The 23,467-nt window shown below is 37.0% G+C and overlaps 1 protein-coding gene and 1 long non-coding RNA gene across 2 annotated transcripts in view; one reads left to right on the forward strand and one right to left on the reverse strand.

Annotated features, from left to right (window-relative positions):
* The window catches only part of ATAD5 (ATPase family, AAA domain containing 5), a 61,044-nt gene that overhangs the window by 36,653 nt on the left and 924 nt on the right, over positions 1-23,467 (forward strand). The window contains exons 7-21 of the mRNA XM_014548866.1: positions 353-537; positions 2,653-2,807; positions 5,178-5,337; positions 5,996-6,322; positions 7,893-7,989; positions 9,891-9,970; positions 10,250-10,389; positions 10,476-10,626; positions 14,381-14,557; positions 15,141-15,274; positions 15,964-16,057; positions 17,260-17,324; positions 19,036-19,216; positions 21,440-21,621; positions 22,321-23,177. Coding sequence (XP_014404352.1) covers positions 353-537; positions 2,653-2,807; positions 5,178-5,337; positions 5,996-6,322; positions 7,893-7,989; positions 9,891-9,970; positions 10,250-10,389; positions 10,476-10,626; positions 14,381-14,557; positions 15,141-15,274; positions 15,964-16,057; positions 17,260-17,324; positions 19,036-19,216; positions 21,440-21,621; positions 22,321-23,177 — 2,985 coding nt within the window. The remainder of the gene's footprint in view (positions 1-352; positions 538-2,652; positions 2,808-5,177; positions 5,338-5,995; positions 6,323-7,892; positions 7,990-9,890; positions 9,971-10,249; positions 10,390-10,475; positions 10,627-14,380; positions 14,558-15,140; positions 15,275-15,963; positions 16,058-17,259; positions 17,325-19,035; positions 19,217-21,439; positions 21,622-22,320; positions 23,178-23,467) is intronic.
* On the reverse strand, positions 19,159-23,319 carry LOC106728040. Its single transcript, XR_001364288.1, has 3 exons — positions 23,244-23,319; positions 19,669-19,801; positions 19,159-19,226 (listed from the first exon to the last, which is right to left on the reverse strand). It is a non-coding gene; the product is annotated as an uncharacterized LOC106728040 (long non-coding RNA).

Consider the following 23,467-nt stretch of genomic DNA (forward strand, 5'->3'; position numbering starts at 1 on the left):
TTTATTTATTTAACTTAACACTGATAGACTTTTGTTTTTATGATAAGCAAAAAAGAATTTGACCAGCTAACATCTTAGCTGACTAAATCTATTCAAATTAAATTAAAGGTATTTATTTTAAAGACTAGAGGCCCGATGCACAAAATTTGTGCAAGAGTAGGCCTTCGCAGCCCTGGCTGCCTCGGCCCTCGCAGCCCCGCCCCCTGCCCACTGGTCATTCTGGAAGGTTGCTCCAGAAGGTCGTCCTGCCGTCTAGTCTAATTAGCATATTAGCTCTTTATTATATAGGACAGTTTATATGTTTAAAGTTTTTATAACCTTAGCTTTCCTTTTCATATCATTTTCTTAAAAGTCAAGATACCTCCGAAAGATCTCAGGATTGTGATGTGCGACTTAAAGCAAAGCGTGACTTTTTAATGAGTGGTCTGCCAGATTTGTTGAAACGACAAATTGCAAAGAAATCTGCTGCATTAGATGTGTACAATGCAGTGAGTACCAGTTTCCAGAGAGTAGTTCATGTACAACAAAAAGATGATGGTGAGCTTGTTTATTATTATGGGATATTTACTTTGAAACTGTTAGAAGTATTATGAAACTATGTAAGGTGGTTTAAGATGAGGCAAAGGTTTAAGTGTAATTCTTAGAATGATTTTAGTGGAAATTTAAAATCTCTTCCTGAGCCTTAGACTCACTTTACCAAGGATGACCAGGGGCAAGAAAGCCAAAGTCATCCTCAGCCTTTACCCCTTATGCTGGGGGACAGCAGGCAATGTGTGTGGGACTTTAAGTGCATATTGTTCTCCAGAGAGGCACTGTGTTCTAAAAGGAAGGCCATTCCCTTCTGAAATTATAGCCTGTGTGTGAACAGGTCATCTTTAAGAATTTCTCACAGGAGTTCAAGCTAATGTTCAGGGAAATTTGTTTGCCTCCTTTCCAGAACAGCTTCTGCTGTTTAGTACCTACCTATTTTGGGGAATATTTTCTGGAATGGGTAACAAGTAGCAGTGCTTCATTGCCCTAGTTCACCCTCTTCTCACATGCACTGTGCACAAGAATGAACTGTTTGCACAAGCCTCTTTCTTATAAGGTGGTTTTAGTATGACCGTAACCTAATTCTATTTGGATTCTAATGCTGTAACAATTACAGTCTTACTTTACTTATATATTTTTTAATTGCTGGTAATGTACAAAACCTTATATCTTTATGTTGTTATTGTTTCTACCTAGAGTTATTTTTGTCAGCACAAAACCAGTTATATTCCCTCAGCTGGCTCTGTGGTTTGGTTTAGTGCACTCCTTCTATCACGAAGTGTACACTGTGTTCTGTTTTCTTTCTTTTCCTTTTATGCTTTTGACCTTGGTATTTTGTTATTGTTGTTAATCCTCATCCAAGGACACTTTCTTTCCATTGATTTCTAGAGAAAATGGAATGGAGGGAGGGAGGGAGAAAAAGAGAGAGAGAGAGATAGAGGAAACATCGATGAGAGTGATACATCAATTAGCTGACCAGGGCTGGTGAATGAACCCCCATATGTGCCCTTGACTGGAATCGAACCTGTGACCCTTTGGCCTGAGGGCCAATGCTCTAATCACTGGGCAACACCAGTCAGGGCCTGACCTAGATACTTTTTGAGTTTCATTCGGCTTCTCATTTGTATGGAGAACTTCCCAGCCTGTCTTTGTAATAATATTCTACTTTTCCTTTTTTCCAACTGCCACTGGTCATTCAGTTGATGAAGCCTTTTCTGTTATTTTTTACTAGTTCAATTTTATATAGTATTTTTTTAATTTAAATTTTTATTGATTGATTTTTAGAGAGAGGAGAGGAAGGGAGAAATATCGATTTGTTGTTCCACTTATTTATGTATTCCTTAGTTAATTCTTGTATGTGCCCTGACCAGGGATTTAACCTGCAATCTTGGCATATTAGGATGACGCTCTAACCTACTGAACTACCTGGCCAGGGTTTACATAGTATTTTCTGAAAGTATATTCAATATAGAAATTAGTTATGCTCCCCCCCCCCCCCCCCCCCGATTTTGACAAACCCATTCTCCTAGAAGCATGCTACTATAAAACATTGGAGATGAGCAGATAAGGCAAACACAGAGAGCACTTCTCTCCCTAGAACCATAAGAGTTAGCGAACACTTAACTGTTGCTTGGCATTTGCCAAACACTTCATATGAATATCTAGTTTAATTCCTATAACAACTTTAGAAAGTTAAGTATTATAATTGTTGCCCCCACTTTACACATGAAGAAACTAAGGTTTAGGATCTTGCCGACAGTCACCTAGCTAGTAAGAGGCAGAGTCTGGGTTTGAATCTAGGTCTGACTTTAGAGTTTAAACTTTAAACCAGAATGTTAACTGACACTGACATTTTTATTGTGAGTAGCAAGGTTGATTTAAAAATAGAAGAAAATTTGTAGATATTTGCTTATTTTTAACAATTGGAAGGGAAGACTAGGTAATTTTTATTAATTGTATTTGTTGGAGGTGAAGATTTTGTTCCCTTTTGTACTCATCTTAGTTTTGATACTTTTGTGTTAACTATGTAGTTAAGTCTTTTTATGTTTATATACTTGGCATTTGATAAATGGATAATATGTGAATGAAGGTAATTAAAACAATTTTTCTGTTTTTCTTTAGGGTGCTCTTTGTGGCATTTGAAACCACCCACTTGTTCTCGCTTAATTAAACTTAAACAATGGAATACTAAAGTAAATCTTTCTAAATGTGTTATTGCTCTTGGTGAATTTTCAACATTGAATTCAAATTTGAAAAGTAATAATTCTACTGTTGTGGTAAGTATTAGAAAGCTCATTCATTATAGAGTGTTTCCTTCACATCTTTTAGAGAAAAAAAAATTTGGATATCTACTATTGTAGCCTAAAAAATAAATCTCAGCTAAAGTAATATCTCTTTTAAATACTAGAGCTATAAAAACATTTTAAGAATTAATGCTAGCCAATTTCAAAAGGTTACATTATATAGTACATTTAGATACTTTATAAGTCAGCATTTTAATCTAGTAAATATGTGAAGTACAATTACTAGTTGAAACAGAACAATTGTTTTAAGTCCTTAAAAAACTAAGCAAATGCAGCTTTTTGCCATCAAGATTGTTTTTAATAACATTTCCATCAAGATTACATTTAGTGATGAAAGCTAATATTGACTTACTAGAAGTCCAGTGCATGAAATTCATGCCTGGGGTGGGTGGGGAGGGGTTCCTCAGCCTGGCCTGCACCCTCTCCCAGTCTGGGAGCCCTCGGGCGGCTGTCTGAATGACGGCTTAGTGCTGCTGTCACTGCACTTGCCAGCCATAAGCCTGGCTTCTGGCTGGGGGAGCACACTGACCACCAGGGGGCAACTCCTGCGTTAAGCGTATGCCCCCTGGTGGTCAGTGCACATCATAGTGACTGGTAGTTCCACCGTTTCATCGATTTGCCTATTAGCCTTTTATTATATAGGACTAGAAGCCCCGTGCACAAAAATTTGTGCACTGGCGGGGGGAGGGGGTCCCTCAGCCCAACCTGTGCCCTCTCACAGTCTGGGACCCCTTGGGAGATAACCACCTGCTGGCTTAGGCCCGCTTCCCTGGTGGCAGATGGCACGCCCAATCCCGCGGTGTCTGCCCCGTCTTCCCCGGTCGCAGATGGCAGGCCCGGATCCCGCGCTGGGTCGGGCTGCTGCTCAGATCGTGCTGCTGCCCTCCCAGCACATGGCAGGCCTGGATCCCTCGCTGGGGCGGGCGGCAGCTCGGGATCGCGCTGAGGTCCCTGTGGATGTTCAGGCTCCAAAAGCGCAGTTTTTCTTTCTTGGTTTTGTTTTTACTTCTTGAAATTGAAATGTGTTAAAATATTTTTTTTAAAGAATAGCTCAAGAACCCAGTGAGGCCTTAAAGCCTGGGGTGCTTGCTTGTGTTGTCTGAGTCTAAGCGCCCTCGGGAAACGGGACCCCGGCGTGGCTCTGTTTCCTTCCCGAAACCGCATGCACAGCTGCTGCCAGATGCCCTGCTGTCCTCCTTCACTTTTCGTCCCGAACTTGCCGGTCACTCCTGGTCTCTGTCCGATGTTGGGAGGGGTGGGGGGGGCGTGTTTCTTCCTGAGGGCCGTCCTGGTCCTGGCCCTGGGCCTCCACTTCCTCAGACCCACCCCCAACCCCCGCGCCGGGCCCGCCTTACAGCAGAGTCTCCCGCCCTCCCCTGTGCTCACCGCTTTCCTGATGCCCCTTTTCTCTTCCAGAGCCTCCCGTCTTACTGTGTCCCATGCCCTTTCGCTCTTCCGTGGAGATGCCCAGGCCTTTTTTCCTTTGGGTACTTCCAGGGCTTTCTTCAGGTTTCCCTTCTGAGCTGTTTTTCTGATTTTGGACCTGGGAGCCAGGCCTCCTGCACCCGCAAGCTGCTGCACTTCCTCTAAAATCATTTCTCCCTTAGGCCCCAGTCCCTCAAACCCCCCTGGAAAGCACTGGTCACTTCCTGTGCCCGTGCGCTTCCTGCTCCCGGCATTTCAGGTAAATGGAGTCAGACAGCCGGGGCCTTTGCTCCGGCTGCTTCCCTCAGCTCCATGTTTGTCCTCGCCGCCCACAGCATGTCAGCCTGCGCTCCTCTTTACTGTCACCCACTCCCTGTGGGGACATAGTTCTGGGGTCAACACCTATTTTCTTCTTTGTTGTTTGTTTTAAAATAACTTCTCTAATGTATTGGTGCCTAGTTCCAATAAGCATAAGCCTGATGCTTGAGTAGGCAGGTTCGGGTCTCCTGGCTGTGCACCTGGGGCTCGCAGCTCCAGTGTCCGTTCTGAGGAGCTGCCTGCGCCCCTACCCCCATGGGGGGTGTGCTGCCAGCCTCTCCCTGTCGTGGGGCGGGTGGCGGCTCAGGATCATGCTGCTGCCCGCCTGGGGTGGCCAGCATCTGGGGATTGCGCTGCTGCCAGCCCCAGGTGGGGCGGCGCAGTGGGATCTGCCTGCAGTATGCAAATTAGCCGCCATCTTTGTTGGCCATTAATTTCCATATCATGCTGATTAGCCAATGGGAAGTGTAGCGAAGGTATGGTCAATTGCCATGTTTGTCTATTATTAGATAAGATTATTGACAAAGTAATTGGTAGTGTTGTGCTTAATGTTAATAGACAATATGGGTCAGTTATTGAGTATTTTATTCTTTATTTCAGTTTATGGGGAGAAGAAAAGATTTTACTGAAGAAGTAAGAAATCTTTTGCTGGAGGAAATTACATGGTTAAATCCTGAGTTTTCTTTGAGGAAATATTTTCCATTGCTTCTAAAAAAAAAAGCTGAGCACCAAGTACTCTCTGAATGTCATTGTAAACAAGGTTAGTGATAATTATTACCATTTATGTTAATATTTCACTTTTGAAAGCACTAAGAGATATGGCTGGTGTGGCTCAGTTGGTTGAGCATTGTCCCATGCACCTAGAGGTCATAGGTTCAATTCCCGGTCAGGGGCACATGCCCATGTAGCAGGTTAGATCCCAGTGAGGGGCATGCAGGAGATAGCTAAATAGATGTTCCTCTCTCATCATCGATGTTTCTGTCTCTCCCTCTCTCTCTAGAATCAATGAAAACATTTTTTAAGAAAAAGAAAAAAAGCACTAAGAGTTAGCCATTGACCCTTGGAAGTGGTCATCATGAAGAGAACATTGCTTATGGTTGGCAGGGAGAATTTATTCAACTGAAGTAAAGCATCTTGTGCAATGGAGTGTTAGCCCCTGCTAGCTTCCAGAGATGCCAGCCCAAGATAGCTATTAATAATTCACTTAAGGAAAGCCTTAAATGAGATAATTTGAACTTATTTGCTTGTATAAAGGCAGTCTAAATAAGATATTCAGCTTGCTTTCAGCATGCCATATTTGATTCTTACCTTTCGTTTTATAGTAAGACAATTGGATATTTTGAAGTAATACTAAGATTATTGGGTATTAAAATTTTTTTGATTAGTAAGCATATGCATTTCTATTATTCCCCAAATAGAAAATCCACAACTAGAGCCTGATGTCAATCTAAAGGAAACCAAAAGGAAACGAGTGGAAACCAAAAATCATAAATCAAAAAGAAGGAAACCAAATGAGTATTCAGAAAATCCAGAAAATATAAATGGAAAACCAAAAGAACTGGAAAAAACACACAACTACACTGGGATAAAGCTAGATTCTTCCAAAAGTCTGTATTCTAAAACACGCAGGAAGACACAAACTGCTGTGAGTACATGTGAAGTGGAAAGTGAAGCAGTAGAAGATTCTGATGTTCTGATAATAGATGATGACAAAGCATCTACATCAGAAATATCTTCTGTTCCTGGTAAATTAGTTCTTATCTTTTTTTTAAACCTGTCACTTCCCCTCTCTCAATATGTGCTCATTGCAAATTCAAACAATATATATGTATAAATAAGAAGTGGAAGCCTCACTGATGAGAGTCTTATAGATAATCTTATTAACATTGCTTTTTGATCTTTGATTGTTTTTCGCTTCTGTAAATATATATGCTTTTATAAAAAATAGGGATCAGCCCTAGCCGGTTTGGCTCAGTGGATAGAGCATAAGCCTGCAGACTGAAGGGTCCCCAGTTTCAATTCCCTGTCAGGGGCACATGTCTGGGTTGTGGGCTCGATCCCCAGTGGGGGCATGCAGGAGGCAGCTGATCAATGATTCTCTCTCATCATTGATGTTTCTATCTTTCCCTCTCCCTTTCTCTCTAAAATCAGTAAAAATATATTTTAAAAAATAGGGATCATGTTATACATATTATTTTACATGTATTTCTCATATTTCTTACATGTTCCCATTCAGGGTATCTAACTTTTCCTAAGTACCTTATTAAATTAATTCATCTATTTATGTTGCTTTAGAGCAGGGGTGGGGAATGTCCAGCCCGTGGGCTGTATAAAGCCCATGAGATCATTTGGTCTGGCCGTGCCAAGGCGTTAGGGGTGAGTTAATGAAATGTTTGACCAAATAGAGCAGGCTAATTTTTAAATTGATAATTTTGTATGGCCCGCAAATGATATTATAAATATCCAAATGGCCCTTGGCAGAAAAAAGGTTCCTCATCCCTGCTTTAGAGTATGTTTTGATATTTGTATAGCAAGTCTATCATTTTTTTTAAAAAATATATTTTATTGATTTTTTACAGAGAGGAAGGGAGAGAGATAGAGAGTCAGAAACATCGATGAGAGAGAAACATCGATCAGCTGCCTCCTGCACATCCCCCACTGGGGATGTGCCCGCAACCCAGGTACATGCCCTTGACCGGAATCAAACCCGGGACCCTTCAGTCCGCAGGCCGACGCTTTATCCACTGAGCCAAACCGGTTTCGACTGTCTATCATTTTTAAAAGCAATTTTCATACATCTCTACTATGAACTATAGTTTCCCTTACTCTCATAAATCCCATTGAGGTTTGATTTTGCATTAGTTTATAGATTAGTTTGGAGTAAATTGACATCTTTACAACATTCAGTTTTTCTCAACAGCAAGTGTAACATATCTTTCCATTTAAACTGGATGATTTAGTTGGGCATTTTAATGTTTCTTTTCAGTGGTCAAAAAAGGCTCCACTAAAATTATGCTGTCTTTGTTCTTTAGATATTTTTTATGGTAAAAATTATTTTTTATGTTTCTAGGATTATTAAAAATTTAAATGTATACTTTTAAACTTTACTGTCATGAGACTTTATGGTGGTTTTAAAGGGGAATTTGATGTGAAGAATTTTAAATGTAATATTAAGTTTTGAAATTGCCTTGTTGGCATTTTGTAAATATAAATATTTATACAAATAGTAGTTATTGTTACATAAACTAATATAAATGTCTAAGAATATATGTTTATGTCAAGGAACAATACTTTAATGTATATTTTTTGCTTTAGATTCTGGAACTGAAGACATGCTTTGGACAGAAAAGTATCAACCTCAGAACTCCAGTGAACTCATAGGCAATGAACTTGCTATAAAAAAGTTACATAGGTTGGTAAAATTGAGATATAGTTAATGAATATAGTTTTAAAATTTTTATTTATTCTAAAATCTATAATTGTAAATTATTATAATTATAAAGAATGAACAAACAAAAGAATATTAAGTAAATATCCCTCTATTGTCCCTAGTGGTAAATTACTATTAAAGGTTTCTTGTAAAACCTTCCAGAAAAAATTTTATGCATATATTAGTTCCTTCTTTCATATTACTATTAATTCATGCCCATTATCTTTTGTCTACAATTCTAACATTCAAAATGTTCTGAAGACTGAAAGTATATTAACTCTATTATATAAAGTTTATTGTAGTCTTTATTGATCTCACTTGTAGGAGTTTATACATTTTTAAAAATGAAAATATTAAGTGATTATGGGTGTACTGTCACATACCTCTTCAGAGGTATTATGTAATAAAAGGGGCCCAGTGCACGAATTTGTGCACCTTGAAAGGAACTGTGGGCTGTGAGGCTGTGGTGGGCCCAGGGGTGGGTCTCGGCCCATCCTCTGGGCCCCCGCCGGGTCCTCCCGCCATGGCCCCCAGTCCCCCCTCTGCCGGCAGCCCTGCTCCTGCTGCTTCCGCATGCTGATGGTGCCGGCCCCACTCGCACCCACTGATGGCACAGAGCGATTGGGGCCAGCGCCAGCAGCAGGTGCGAGAGGCAGCTGCCAGCCCCTATCGCCCGCCCCTCAGGAGCAGGGGGAGGTGGAGAAGCCCTGAGGGATGATCAGGGCCAGCAGCCACCGCTTGCACTCGCTGATGGTGCCGAGTGATCAGGGCCGGCGCCAAGCGCCAGCAGCGGGTACAAGTGGGGCGGGCACCAGCAGCAGGTGTGAACACTGGGCAGAACCGCGGCACTGGGGAGCAAAGAATTTTCAGTAATCACCAGAGGCTCGCCCCAATGACAGTGAGCGGCACTCCATCTTGGTCTGGAGCCCCCACTCACATGCTCCACCATCCCGCCGTGGCCGACACCCACCATGTTCCATGGTCTGCCGCCTGCTGCCGACGCCTGCCATGTTCTGCGCGCGCCTCCTGATTGTTCGGTTGTTCCCCCATTTGGTCTATTTGCATATTAGTGTTTTATATATAGGTGTGGTATATACCGCATTGCCTTTCTAATATCTGAAAAACTCTGAATTCTAAAACCCACTCGGCCCAAAGGATTTCATATAAGGAATTGTAGCCCATAATAAGGGTGAACATCTTGAACTTGGCGGTGTTCTAAGTACTTGCATTGTTCTTAGCTCATTTAATCCTTAGAAAAATAGTCTGAGGATATAAATTATAGTTGTCCTTATGTCATAGATGAGGAATGAGGCCTAGAGAGGTTGAGTATTTATCTAAGTTCACACAGTTAGAAAGTGATAGAGCTAGAATTTAAGCTCAGGTAGTCTAGCTCTAGACCAGTGGTTCTCAACCTTCCTAATGCCTCGACCCTTTAATACAGTTCCTCATGTTGTGGTGACCCCCAATTTCATTGTTACAAATTGAACATAATTAAAGCATAGTGATTAATCACAAAATAATATGTAATTATATATGTGTTTTCCGATGGTCTTAGGCGACCCCCGTGAAAGGGTCGTTCGACCCACAAAGGGGTCGCGACCCACAGGTTGAGAACCGCTGCTCTAGACTAAAACTTAATCTTTATACTTAGCATTATATATTAGACATCTTTCTTGTTATCACACAATCTACCTAAATTCTATTTAGTTGCTGTGTATTGTTTCTTGTATGGGTGCAAAAGTATATCTTTTCCCCTACTGATATACTTTCAGGTTTTTCCTTTTAGAAGCTAATATAAACAATGTTGCAATGAATGTCCTTTCATATATAGTCTACCTATATTCTGTGAATTATTTTTATTAACATACATTTTATTATGGCAGTTGGTTGAAAGATTGGAAAAGAAGAGCTGAATTAGAAGAAAGACAGAATTTGAAGGGAAAAAGAGATGAGAAACAAGAAGGTATTTTGAGTCATTTTCCCCATTTCACTGAAAATTTTTAGTATTAGATTATCTAAAAAATTTTATAAAATTTCTTACTCATATTCTATATTTGGTGTTCTAGTTTTTACACATTAAATTTCCAGCATTTACTGGCAGGAAGTTCGTGGGATTTTTTAAAAAATTTTTTTAATTTTTTTTTTTTTTTTTTAAGTTTGTGGGATTTGATCATTGGGTTTGGTGAGGTATAATTGCCGCCTAAGCAATTATCATTTTATATGCATTTGAATCATTTTTCAGATCTGTCGGATAGCATTGACTTTAAAGGCAGTTCAGATGAAGAAGAGAATCGTCTTTGCAATACTGTTCTCATAACAGGGCCAACAGGAGTGGGGAAAACTGCTGCAGTATATGCTTGTGCTCAGGAGCTTGGGTTTAAGGTCAGTCATAGCTACAGTAGAACAATGTTAATGAATTAAAAGAAAACATAAACCATTTTGCCTTTTTTCATGTATTCTTCCTTTAGATATTTGAAGTGAATGCCTCATCTCAGCGCAGTGGTAGACAAATTCTGTCTCAACTGAAGGAAGCTACTCAGTCCCATCAAGTAGACAAGCAAGGTGTAAATGCACAAAAACCTTGTTTTTTCAATAGCTACAACATAGGCAAGTCACCAAGTAAGTAAATTATTATTATTTTTTTGTCATAACCTTTTTTTTGTTGTTGTTAATCCTCACCCGAAGATATTTTTCCATTGATTTTTAGAGAGAGTGGAAGGGAGGGGGAGAGACGGAGGGAAACATAAATTGGTTACCTCCCTGCAAGCATCCCCACGAGGACTGGGGATCGAGCCTTCAATGAAATCAAACCTGGGACCCTTCAGTCCAGGGGCCGACATTCTATTCACTGAGTCAAACTGGCCAGGGCTATTTGGATACTTTGAAATACAGTTTGTACAGGAAAGGTATGAGAAATGCTTCATTCTGCCCTGGCTGATTGTTACTTCTCTTATTTCATTTCAGATTTTATTTATTTGGGTTCTCTTTTTTTTCCTATGAGTCTGGTTAAAGATTTGTTAAATTTGTTTATATTTTCAAAGAACCAGCTCTTGGTTTCATTGATCTTTTGTATTGGTTTTTAGACTCTATTTTATTTATTTCTGCTCTCATCTTTATTTTTTCCTTTCTTCTAATTGGGCTTTGTTAGTTGTTCTTTTTCAAGTTCTTTTAAATGTAAAGTTAGATTGTTAATTTGAGATTTTTCTTATTTTTCAAGATAGGCCTATAGTGCTATGAATTTACCTCTTAGGACTGCTTTTGCTGTGTTGTATAGATTTTAGGTTGTGTTCTCATTTTCATTTATTTTAAGGTATCCTTTTATTTCTTCCTTGATTTCATTGTTTAGTAGCATGTTATTTAGAATCCATGTCTTTGTGTGTTTTTCAGTTTTTTTCTTGTGATTGTTTCTAGTTTCATACCATTATGATAAGAGAAGATGCTTGATATGATTTTATTCTTATTCAATTTGTTGAGACTTGTGCTCTAACATGTGGTCTATCCTAGAAAACATTCCATATACACTTGAAACAATGTATTTTCTGCTGCTTTGGGGCAAAGTGCTCTGAATATAACATTAAATCCATCTGAACTGATGTGTCTTGTAAAGCCACTGTTTCCTTGTTGATTTGCTGTCTGGAAGATCCATCCATTGATGTCAGTGGGGTGTTAAAATACCCTAGTGTTACTGCATTACTGTCAATTTCTCCCTTTTTGTCCATCAAGATTTGCTTTATATATTTAAGTGCTCTTATTCTGGGTACATACATGTTTACAAGGTTTATATCCTCTTTTTGGATTGCTCCCTTTATCATTATATATTGTCCTTTTTCTCTTAATATAGCCTTTGCTTTAAAGTCTATTTTGTCAAATATAAGTATTGCTACCCCAGCTTTTTTTTCCATTTTAATTTTCATGAAATATCTTTTTCCAGCCCTTTTAGTCTCTGTGTATCTTTCCTTCTGAGATGGGTCTCTTATAAACAGCATATATATGGGTCTTGTTTTCTCATCCATTCAGCTACCCTATGTCTTTTAATTGGAGCATTTAAGCCATTTACATTTAATCCAAAGTCTTGAAAAGTGTATCATATATTATGTTCAGTTTTTGTTCTTATTTCAGATGTGTGGGTAAGTTAAGTCTGTTTCTTGGCTAGAAGCAGAACCCTATCTATTTTTCTTTTTGTGCTCATATTGTCTCATCTTTGACTAGGAGGAAACATTTTTAATTAGCTTGTGTCCTTTTGACATAGCCCCAGTAATGTTAGATATTTTCTTTGCTCTATGGCTTGTTAAGATGTCCCAGACCTAAAATGAGCTATTTCTCCAAAGAACCGATTCTTTTGGTGGAAATTCCTTTATAAAGAATATATTGATCCCTAACCTGTTTGGCTCAGTGGATAGAGTGTTGGCCTGAAGACTGAAGGGTCCCGGGTTCGATTCTGGTCAAGGGCACATGCCCCGGTTGCAGGCTTGATCTCCAGTGTGGGGTGTACAGGAGGCAGCCAATCAATGATTCTCATCGTTGATGTTTCTATCTCTCTCCCTTTCCCTTCAAAAAAAAAAAAAAAAAAAAAAAGAATGTATTGATAGCCCTGGCTGGTATGGCTTAGTTGGTTGGAGCATTGTCCCATACACTGAAAGGTCATGGATTTGATTCCTGGTCTAGGCACATACCCAAGTTGAGGGTTTGGTCCCAAGTCAGGGTGTGTACGGGATACAACCGCTCAATGTTTCTCTCTCACATTGATGTTTCTTTTCTTCTTCTCTCCCTTCCTCTCTTTTTAAAATCAATTATAAAAAGCCCTGGCCGGTGTTGTTCAGTGGTTGGAGCATCCACTTGTGTACCAAAGGGTTTTAGGTTCGATTCCCAGTCAAGGGCATGTACCTGAGTTGCAGGTTTGATCTTCGGTCCCAGTTGGGGTGTGTGTCGGGGGGCAACCAATCGATTTGTCTCTCTCACATCAGTGTTTCTCTGTTTTCTCTTTCTCTCCCATTCTCTCTCCCTCTCTTCCATTCTCTCTTAAAAATCAAAGGAAAAAATATCCTTGGATGAGGATTAATAAAAAAATAAAACCAATTATTTAAAAAAAAAATAAAGAGAATATATTGATAACATTTAACCAAGTATTTCTGAGTACCTTAAAATAAAAATTGGGCCCTAGCCATTTTGGCTCAGTGGTTGGAGTGTTGGCCTGCAGACTGAAGGGTCACGTATTCAATTCCCAGTCAAGAGCGCATACCTCATACCTTGGTTGCAGGCTTGATCCCCAGCCCTGGTTGGGGCGCATGTAGGAGGCAACCAATTGATGTGTCTCTCTCACATAGATGTTTCTCTCTCTCTGTCTCTTCCCCTCCCTTCCACTCTCTCTAAAAATCAAGGGGGGGGGGGGAATATCCTTAAATAAGGCTTCAAAATAATAATAAATAAAATAAAAATCAGCATGTATTTTCTAAAACCAATCTATGGACCGATGCCAGTCCATGATCAAGCAATCCTTGGTCTATGATAAAAGTAGAAAAATAAACTAATGAGGTTTTTAAAAAATAAATAGAAAAGTACTCAATATAAAGAAATGTTTTTTATTATAAGATTATGCATTTCCTTTTTGTGGTGTTAAAGTGCCCTAATTTTATTAAATGATAGTGATGGCTATAATTTTTCAAACTCAAAATTTTCTATAAGTTTTTTGAACACCTGTAAAATTCAAGATAGATGATAAGATCTGTGGAGATAGGGGGTTCAAAAAAAGAGTAGGATACAGTCATGGAATTGTGCCCATATGATGGTGCTTGAAGAATATTCTGCACCAAGGCCATAGGATAATAATTTGGACATGTAGGGACTGAATCAGGGTATTTAGAGGGAAGAAAAGGACATGTCCTGGAGTAAAGGCCGAGCCATTGGCTTCTAGTGGAGGAGGGATTAACCATTTATTTTTTTTTTAACTTGAATCCAATCTCTAAAAAAAGTATTCTGTTTTTGAAGTACCAATTTACTGTTAGGTTAAGCTGAAGTTGGACAACAAAGTTCTGTAATGTGCTCAGCATGTACTGTTACCACTTTTCTTGCAGCCTTTTCTGAACGCACATAGGTATAGTGAAAGTGAATGGAGGGATTATGAACATTATTTGCTTCAAGAATATATGTTTCTTTGGAAAAGAGTGTCTTTTCCAAATGACCTGTTTTACCTTCTCTTCTGATAGAATAAGTAATAATATAGTAATATTTGACTATTGAGTATTGGAATGTAAGAATGAAAGAAAATTTCTGTATCTTTGTAACTGGTAAGAGTAGAAATATAGACTGTGGATAATTCAATTTTGCTGTTTAATTTTTAGAATACTTATCTTTAAGTGTAATTTGGTTTTGGCAGAAAAATTAAGTTCTCCTAAGAAAGTTGTTACATCACCAAGGAGACTTCCTCCATCATCACCACAAAGTAGTGGACCAAAGCGAGCACTTCCACCTAAAACACTGGCAAATTATTTTAAAGTGTCTTCCAAGCCAAAAAATAATGAAGAAATAGGAGAACTTCCAGAAAATAATAAAGGTATGTAATTAAATAGACATTTTTTAATCCTAATGACCCTGGTACATAAAGATAGGATCAGCCCTGGCTGGGTAGTTCAGTTGGTTAGACTGTCGTCCCAATAAGCCAAGGTTGTGAGTTTGATACTTGGTCAGGGCACATATAAGAATCATCCAATGAATACATACATAAGTGGAACAACAAATTGATGGCTCTCTCTCTCTCTCTTTCTCTTTTAAAATCTATAATAATAAAAGTGTAATATGCTAATTAGACCAGACGTCCTTCCGGACGAACCAGGGCTGTGAGGGAAGCCTGAGTCCCGGGTGCCAGAGGGAAGCCGGTGCCAGCAGCCGGGGGAAGGGAGGCCTACTCTTGCACAAATTTTGTGCATCGGGCCTCAAATAAATAAATAATGATCATATTTCATGAGTTCCTATTGCTATCTATTAAACTTAAGCTATGCTGAAAGTCCTTCATATAGGAGTTTTGATATTTTATTTCAGTTTTAATAGGTGATTTCAGTTTGAACTTATTCTATAGAAATATCCAGTGTTCTTTAAAAGTTGATTTTATGTAAAATATTAATATTTTATTTATGCAGGAATCAAAAATTTTTTTGAACAGAAACAAACTATTCATACTAAATCTACAAATACAACTAATTCAAATGTCAAAGAATATGGAGCCGAGGAACCCAACAGGAAAAATGCAACATCTCTCATTCTTTTTGAGGAGGTAAGGTTGCAGAGATATACATTGGTGATCTCTCATGATAAAAACTTATTCTAAGGATTACTTACTGTGTTACTGTAAATTATTGTAAAATAGCCAAGAAAGTCCGGAATACTTACTTGAATCTATTTGAAATTAAAGCTAGTGGAATTGTCAACTATAGAAGAATTTTTCATGAAGATAATTAATGCAATCCACGGTTATTAATTTTTTTCAATGAATTTAGAAATTATTCTGAGTTATACTTAACCAGTTACAGGTGACTGCATTTCTTTGGTTTTAATGTTTGATAATATTCTTACTCTTTTTTTTTTTTTTTAAATATATTTTATTGATATTTTACAGAGAGGAAGGGAGAGAGATAGAGAGTTAGAAACATCGATGAGAGAGAAACATCGATCAGCTGCCTCCTGCACATTTCCTACTGGGGATGTGCCCGCAACCCAGGTACATGCCCTTGACCGGAATCGAACCTGGGACCTTTCAGTACGCAGGCCGACGCTCTATCCACTGAGCCAAACCGGTTTCGGCTTCTTACTCTTTTAATGTAAGATTTTAGCATGGGCTGAATGCACACTGTTCATAAATTCATAAATTTTGTTTCTAACAGACATATATCTACTATGTATACATAACAGCTATTCAGTAAGTATGTTGTTTTCAGTACATTAATATTAATAAATGATTCTTAGGTTGATGTCATTTTTGAAGAAGATGCTGGGTTTTTGAATGCAATCAAAACATTCATGGCAACAACTAAAAGACCTGTAATCCTTACTACAAGTGGTAGGTAACAGTGATTTTATAATTAATTACTTCTGGTTAAAATATTTTACACAAGCTTCTAATTTTAATTTCAAAAGTTCCTTTTAAAGTCTACTAGTAAATTAACTCCTTTTTTCTAAAATGAGGAGGCTACTAGATAATTTTTTAAATGAAGAATTATTCAAATTAGCAGTTGATTGGCAGCCTTGAGCAGTTATAAAATTAATTTACTACCTTGCAAAAAGCAACGACTTTAAAAATAGGAACTACTTTGAATCACTTTGTTGGGTGTTAGATATTTAGGAATTTGGCAATAGCCTGGAATACTGATAGAAAGATTTATGGACTAGCCAGTGAAGAGGTTTTGGTAGGGGAAATAACAGATTCTTCTCTTTGCCTCTTCCTCACACATATGATTAGATCACCATACCTCATTTGTTGGTCAAAATATTTTATGGGACCCAACCTTTTGCAGTTCCTTAATATTGAATTTAGCCATTCTTTAACCCCTGATAACACTTCCATATGGATTGATTATTGCATAGTTTAGCTAAAGTAAACTATCATCAGCTTAACAGAATTGCTACACCTTCTTAATAATTAGCATTCAAGGTTTATTTTTTTTTTAATATTTTTATTGATTTTTTACAGAGAGGAAGGGAGAGGGATAGAGAGTTAGAAACATCGATGAGAGAGAAACATTGATCAGTTGCCTCCTGCACACCCCCAACTGGGGATGCGCCCGCAACCAAGGTACATGCCCTTGACCGGAATCGAACCTGGGACCCTTCAGTCCGCAGGCCGACGCTCTATCCCAAGGTTTATTTTTAAAACCTACATAATTTCTTTTTTTATTATAAGTATTATAATATTGTTCTCTAATATTTTTCATTGCAAATATTCAGTATAATATCTCTGCTATGGATTTCTATAGGAAAATGTGTTTATGTTAGACTCCACTTACAAATTAATGGCCCATTTGACAGTTAGTGATTGTAATCTAAAAATATAAATAAAAATCATAGTAATCACAAGTCAAATGGCAGTTTAATTAAAAATCATAGCTACTTTAGGCCAAGGTAGAAATTCAATTTTTATCATATAGTTTACATGATACTTGATTTCTATTACTGATGAAATACAGAATATTTACATAGAAAAAGTATAACTGGAAAAAGAAATTAATTGGTCTCCATGTTTAAAAAAAATTTTTTTTACTATAGATCCTTCATTTAGTTTAATGTTTGATGGCTGTTTTGAAGAAATTAATTTCAATATGCCTTCGTTGGTAAGTTTTTAATTTTGGTGATCATATATCATAATTATATAAAAGTTGATTTATTATGATAGTTATAATTTTAAAATGTAATTACTAAGGATATGTTAAAAATTTTTAGTGTTTTTTTATTTTATTGATTTCAGAGAGAGGAAAGGAAAGGGAGAGATAGAAACATCAATGATGAGAGAATCATTGGTCAGCTGCTTCCTGCACACCCCCTACTGGGGATTGAGCCCACAACCTGGGCATGTGCCCTGACCAGGAATCAAACTGTGACCTCCTGGTTCATAGGTTGATGCTCAACCAATGAGCCATGCTGGCTGGGCCAAATATTCAAATTTTTACTAGACTCCAGTGTTCATTAAGTTTTTTTTTTTTATAGTAACAGTGCTTTATTGAGGTTAAATTAACATGCAGTTAAATGCCCTTAAGTGTATAATTTGATAAATATTAACATATGTAATAAACCTTCATGTGACCATTGCCCATATAAAAATATAGAACATTTCCATTCCATCCAAAAAGTTCCCATAAGCCCTTTTTTAAAAAGTCAGCACTCCCCTCCTCACCAAAAGTAGACACAATATTCTAATATGTTTAACTTTTTAATATTAGTGTTTTTGATTCTGAAATTTCAAATAATAGGAAACATTATGTGTCCTTTTATAACTTTAAAAAAAATATATTTTATCAGAAAGTTCCCTTGCGCCCCATTGTGTTTTTCTGTCACTATAATTTTGCCTGTAGAATTTTATATAAATAGAATCTTATAATATGTATTTTTTATTTAGTTTCTTTTACATAACATAATGCTTTTTCAGATTCATTCATATTACCTGTGGCAGTAGTTCTTTCCTTTTTGTGAATGAGCAGTATCCCATTTTATAGATATACTTCTCATATATGAATGTGTTATCATATTCACCTATTGATAGACATTTGGGTTGTTTACAGCTAAACTATTATAAATAAAGCTGCTATGAATAATTACCTTATTCTGGACATATATTTCCTTTTTTTTTTTTACTTAAGTACTTAAAGGTGGAATCATTGGTTGAATTAACATTATAAGAGCCTGATAAATTGTTTTCTGAAGTTTTCCAATGATTTTCATCCCACCAGCAATGTATGAGGGTTCAGTTGTATTTTGCATAATCACCAGAATTACCCAATTATTTTATTTTATCCATAGTAATAATTATATATTGGTATCTCATGGTTTTATTTATTTTTAAAATTTTATTTATTTATTTGTTAATCCTCACCCGAGGATATTTTTTCCATTGCTTTTCAGAAATAGAGTGGAAGGAATGGAGGGAGGAGAGAGAGAAACATTGATGTGAGAGAGACACATCGATTGGTTGCTTCCCACATTGAGCTTGCAACTGAGGTACATGCCCTTGACTGGAATCGAACTCAGGACCCTTCAGTTTGTAGGCTGACACTCTATCCACCCAGCCAAACCAGCTAGGGCAGAGACACACTATTTTTGATTGTTTGCCTCCCGCACATGCCCCAACTGGGGTGGGGGGCAAATCCGTAACCCAGGTACATGCCCTTGACTGGGAATCTAACTGAACCTTGAGTCCAGCTCATTTTATTCTCAATAAATGCTTAATATGTGAATTTCAGCAAAATTTGTCTTACTTTTTAAAAGACATGTATTCATGTATTTCTATTAACTCTGCAATTGACCATATTTATTTCCTTTTTCTCTCAGCTAAATGTTGCCAGCTACCTACAGACAATCTGCTTAACTGAGAATTTTAGAACTGACATAAAAGACTTTGTAACATTGTTAACTGCAAATACTTGTGATATTAGGAAAAGTATCCTTTACTTACAATTTTGGATTAGAAGTGGAGGTGGATTTTTAGAAGAAAGGCCATTATCTCTTTGTCGTAAGTTGATCTGTTATAAAAAGAAAACTCTGCAATGGGACCCTATGTTAAAATATATTCTATACCAAAATATTTGAAAGATTATAAAAATTTAGAGATCCAGGTATCACATTAATCTTAAAAATACATACATATGTCAACTTTGTTGATGAAAAGTTTTATGAACATTAAATGTGGGTAAATAAAATTAAACTAACCTAGAACAGATTGTTACTTCTACATTTATAAACGTATGTTTTTTAATAAACAAATAGAATTATATTATTTAACAATTTATTTTTATTACTTTTTAAAAAATATTGGTGATTTTTTCCACATATATAAATTATTTTTATGTGGCCATGTTGTAAGGTCCCTTTTAGCTTCTTCGCTAGTCTGTAATTCTATTTTGCCTAAGAACTTTATCATTTCAGAAATGCTTTATTTTATTATTGATCTTTAGTCTTCATTACCTAATTCAAGTCACAGATACATGTTCTCCATGCTAGATCCTGTGTTTCCATGAATAAGACATGTTCCTTTCCTGAAGAAGTTCATAGTTCGTGGTTTCCATGCTCCATAGTCACAGTTATGTAGTTATAGATTCTGCTCAGGAAAATACACAAATATTTAAATGAAATCAGGGTGACGTACTGAAATACTAATCCCGTCAGTATTTTTTCTTTGATTTGTTCAAAATTTTAATATATATATATATATTTAAAGTAGACAAACATTTAATTCAACATAATTTACTTGGAAGTAAATATGAAAAATAAGACGTGGAAAATAACCTGTCAGCATACTACTGGATATAAAATGCTATACCAAGACTTTAGAAGACATGAATTAAGTATGGCATTTTTTCTTTTCTGGAAGATCTTATATGTATTTCATTTCTATAAAAATACACACTCATTGGAAATTCAAACTTTTATGTAAAATAAAAAATAAAAGAACTTCTTAAAGGTAGCCACTGTTAGACCTTTATGCACAAATATTGCTACCTACTTATTTAGCAAAATTAACCAATACTATATATATTGTTAAACAGTTTGCTTTTCACTCAGCAATTTGTCAGTAGAGTTCTACCCCATTTTTCACAGCTGCATGCTATTCCATAATTGATTGGATATAACATAATTTAATTAACCATTACCTATTTAGAGACATTTAAGTTATCTTCAGTGTGTTGTTAAAGTATGCAGTGGATATCTTTATACACATATCCTTGAGCATGTCTGTGAGTACTTCTGTTGAAGAGAATTCTAGAAGTGTGGTTTCTGGGCCAAAGGCTATACATTTTACATTTATATATGAGTTTATGTTCCACAATGAATATATGATGGCTCTTTTATGTGTATCTTTAACTGAACTAGGTTATCAGTCATTTTATTTATTTATTTTTAATTTATTTTTTAGCATAGTTTTATTGATTTCAGAGAGGAAGGAAAGGAAAGAGAGAGATAGAAACATCAATGATGAGAGAGAATCATTGATTAGCTGCCTCCTGCGCTCCCCACACTGGGGAACGAGCCCACAACCTGGGTATGTGCCCTGAACAGGAATCAAACCGTGACCTCCTGGTTCATAGGTTGACACTCAACCACTAAGCCACACTGGCTGGGCGAGTATCAGTCATTTTAATTTGCCAATTTAAAGGTGAAAAAATGAACATCTTAATTTGCACTTCCATAGTCACTTAGGGCAGTTGCACATGGTTTTATGAGTTTATTAGATATTTGTATTCTTCTGTGACTTGTCTGTTACTAGTCTTCGCACTTTTTCCCTGTTGGATTGTTTTGTAAGCCCATCACCACCATCTCACTTAACCTATGTATGATAAAAGTAATGTTTGTATTGTACTTTTAAAAATATTTTTTTTTTTTATTGATTTCAGAGAGGAAAGGAGAGGGAGAGAGAGATAGAAATATCAATGATGAGGGAGAATCATTGATCGGCTACCTCCTGCATGCCTACACAGGGGATCGAGCCTGCAACCCGGGCATGTGCCCTGACTGGGAATCAAACCATGACCTCCTGGTTCATAGGTTGATGCTCAACTACTGAGGCACGCCAGCCGGGCTGCATTGCACTCTTTGTGAATTAAATAAATGTGTGGAGAAGAACAAAATGGAGTGTATAGGATCAAGAGATGCCAAAGGATCTTAGATTTTAAATAATTGTTTGATATAATTTGTTTAAAATATGGATAGGTAAGACTTTCTTTTATTCACTTTGAAGGAGGAAACGGCAGAAATGTACAACTTATTCGCTCTGAAGATGGCCGTAATTCCAAAAATAACCCTAAAAATGCTAAAAGGAGTCCTACAGACCTTCCCAAATGTGACACTGGCTGTGTTGAGACCTTGTTTGGCCTTAAGAACATTTTATCCCCTTCTGAAGATTTATTTTCATTTTTAAAGGTATTTTCAATGTCTAGTTTGGAATGTTAAATTTGAATGCTAAATTTATGTTTCTTTCATCTTTTCAACACTCCTATCTTTTGAATCTAGAGATTAACTTAAATTTGCTCATACTTTTTATAGGCTTCAGATTTTAACACATTCAAACTCTGACAAATGATGCATATGCATTGCTCTAAATGCTTATTATAGTATTGAGAAGAGAACTTACAGATAGTTCAGATTAAAAATTTTAGAGAATTTTTTTAAAAAAGATTTTTATTGATTTTAAAGAGGAAGGGAAAGGGAGAGAGAGAGAGAGAAACAATAATGATGAGAGACAATCATTGATTGGCTGCCTCCTGCAACCTGGGGATGTGCCCTGCCGGGAATCGAACCGTCGACCTTGGTTCATAGGTCAACGGTCAACCACTGAGCCACACCAGTTGGGCTAGAGAAGTATTTTTTAAACAAATGAGCTAATTATTGAATTGGGGTATATACTGAATATTAAAGAATTTAATTCTTGAAATTAATAGTCTAAATTAATTTTTTAGATTGGTAATACTATTTTGATGAATTAAGGGACTGTGTAGGTTAATACATTATGAGGGGTAATGACTTCTTTGAAGATAGAAGACAGATGACATATTCATATGGGTAGAAAAATGTTTAAATGTGTATTGTTATAACATTTCTTTACTCAAAATTGTTTTTCAGCACAAAATCAGAACAAAAGAAGAATGGCATAAGCTCATCCAGATTCTTACAGAATTCCAAATGCGGAATGTAGATTTCTTATATAGCAATCTTGAGTTCATCCTACCATTACCTGTTGATATAATTCCAGAAACAGAAAAGCTTTGTGGTTCATCAGTAAGTGTGGACACCAGTGCAGCAACAAAAAATATGAAATGTCTTGCCAGGAAACATTCTGGAGAGAAGCCATTGAAAAAGTCGCAAAAAAAGAAACATAAGAAAAAAATGGTAATTCTAGATGATAGTGACTTATTTGACACGAACTTGGACTTCTCTGATGAATTTCTTTGCCTTCACCCTGAATCTTCTTCCTCAAGTTCAGAAGAAAGCAAAGCCAAAGAAAGCAATTCAGAGACAAAGAAACTAAACAAATGTTTAGATTTAAACCTTGAATCTAATCCTCATCTTCCTAAAACACCAGCAGAAAAAAAATGTTCTGCCCTCGTTTCTCACTGTTTAAATTCTCTCGCTGAGTTCATGGATAACATGTCCTTCTTAGATGCCCTTTTAACTGATGTGAGGGAACAAAAGGAACTTGGTAAACATGACTTCAGTTGGACAAATGGAAAGGTTAAAAGTGGACTTTGTGATGAGTTTAGTCTTGAAAACAGTGATGGATGGACTTCTCAAAGCTCTGGAGAATTAAAGGCAGCGGTAGAAGCTCTCAGTTTTACTAAGTGTTCTTCTACTATTTCAAAAGCATTGGAAACCTTGAATTCTTGCAAGAAATTAGGCAGAGATCCAATGAAAGACCTTACTTTATCTGTTTCACAAAAGCGCACCAATGTGTACTTTAGTCAGTCCTCGGCTAATTTAGAGTAAGTCTTTAATTTTTTTTACATTTCAGTAGAAAAAGGGTAAAGAGGAAATTGTTAGGTTCTTACCAATTTTGAAATGCTGGGCTTTATTGATCATAATAAGCCCTTGATATTAATGATGTAACTTCTAATGAGAGTGAAGGAGATCAGTCTGAATACTGGGAAGAAAAATGAGAGATTAGGGTGGGCTAGATTGAGGAGACTCTTCGAGTGATAGAGAAAGGGTTTTGGATTTGCTGTGGCAGGAAACAGGTAGCCATCACAGATGTTTCAGTATGGGAGTGGTTGAT

This window comes from Myotis brandtii, unplaced genomic scaffold (genome assembly GCF_000412655.1).
Source record: "Myotis brandtii unplaced genomic scaffold, ASM41265v1 scaffold523, whole genome shotgun sequence".
NCBI lineage: Eukaryota > Metazoa > Chordata > Mammalia > Chiroptera > Vespertilionidae > Myotis > Myotis brandtii.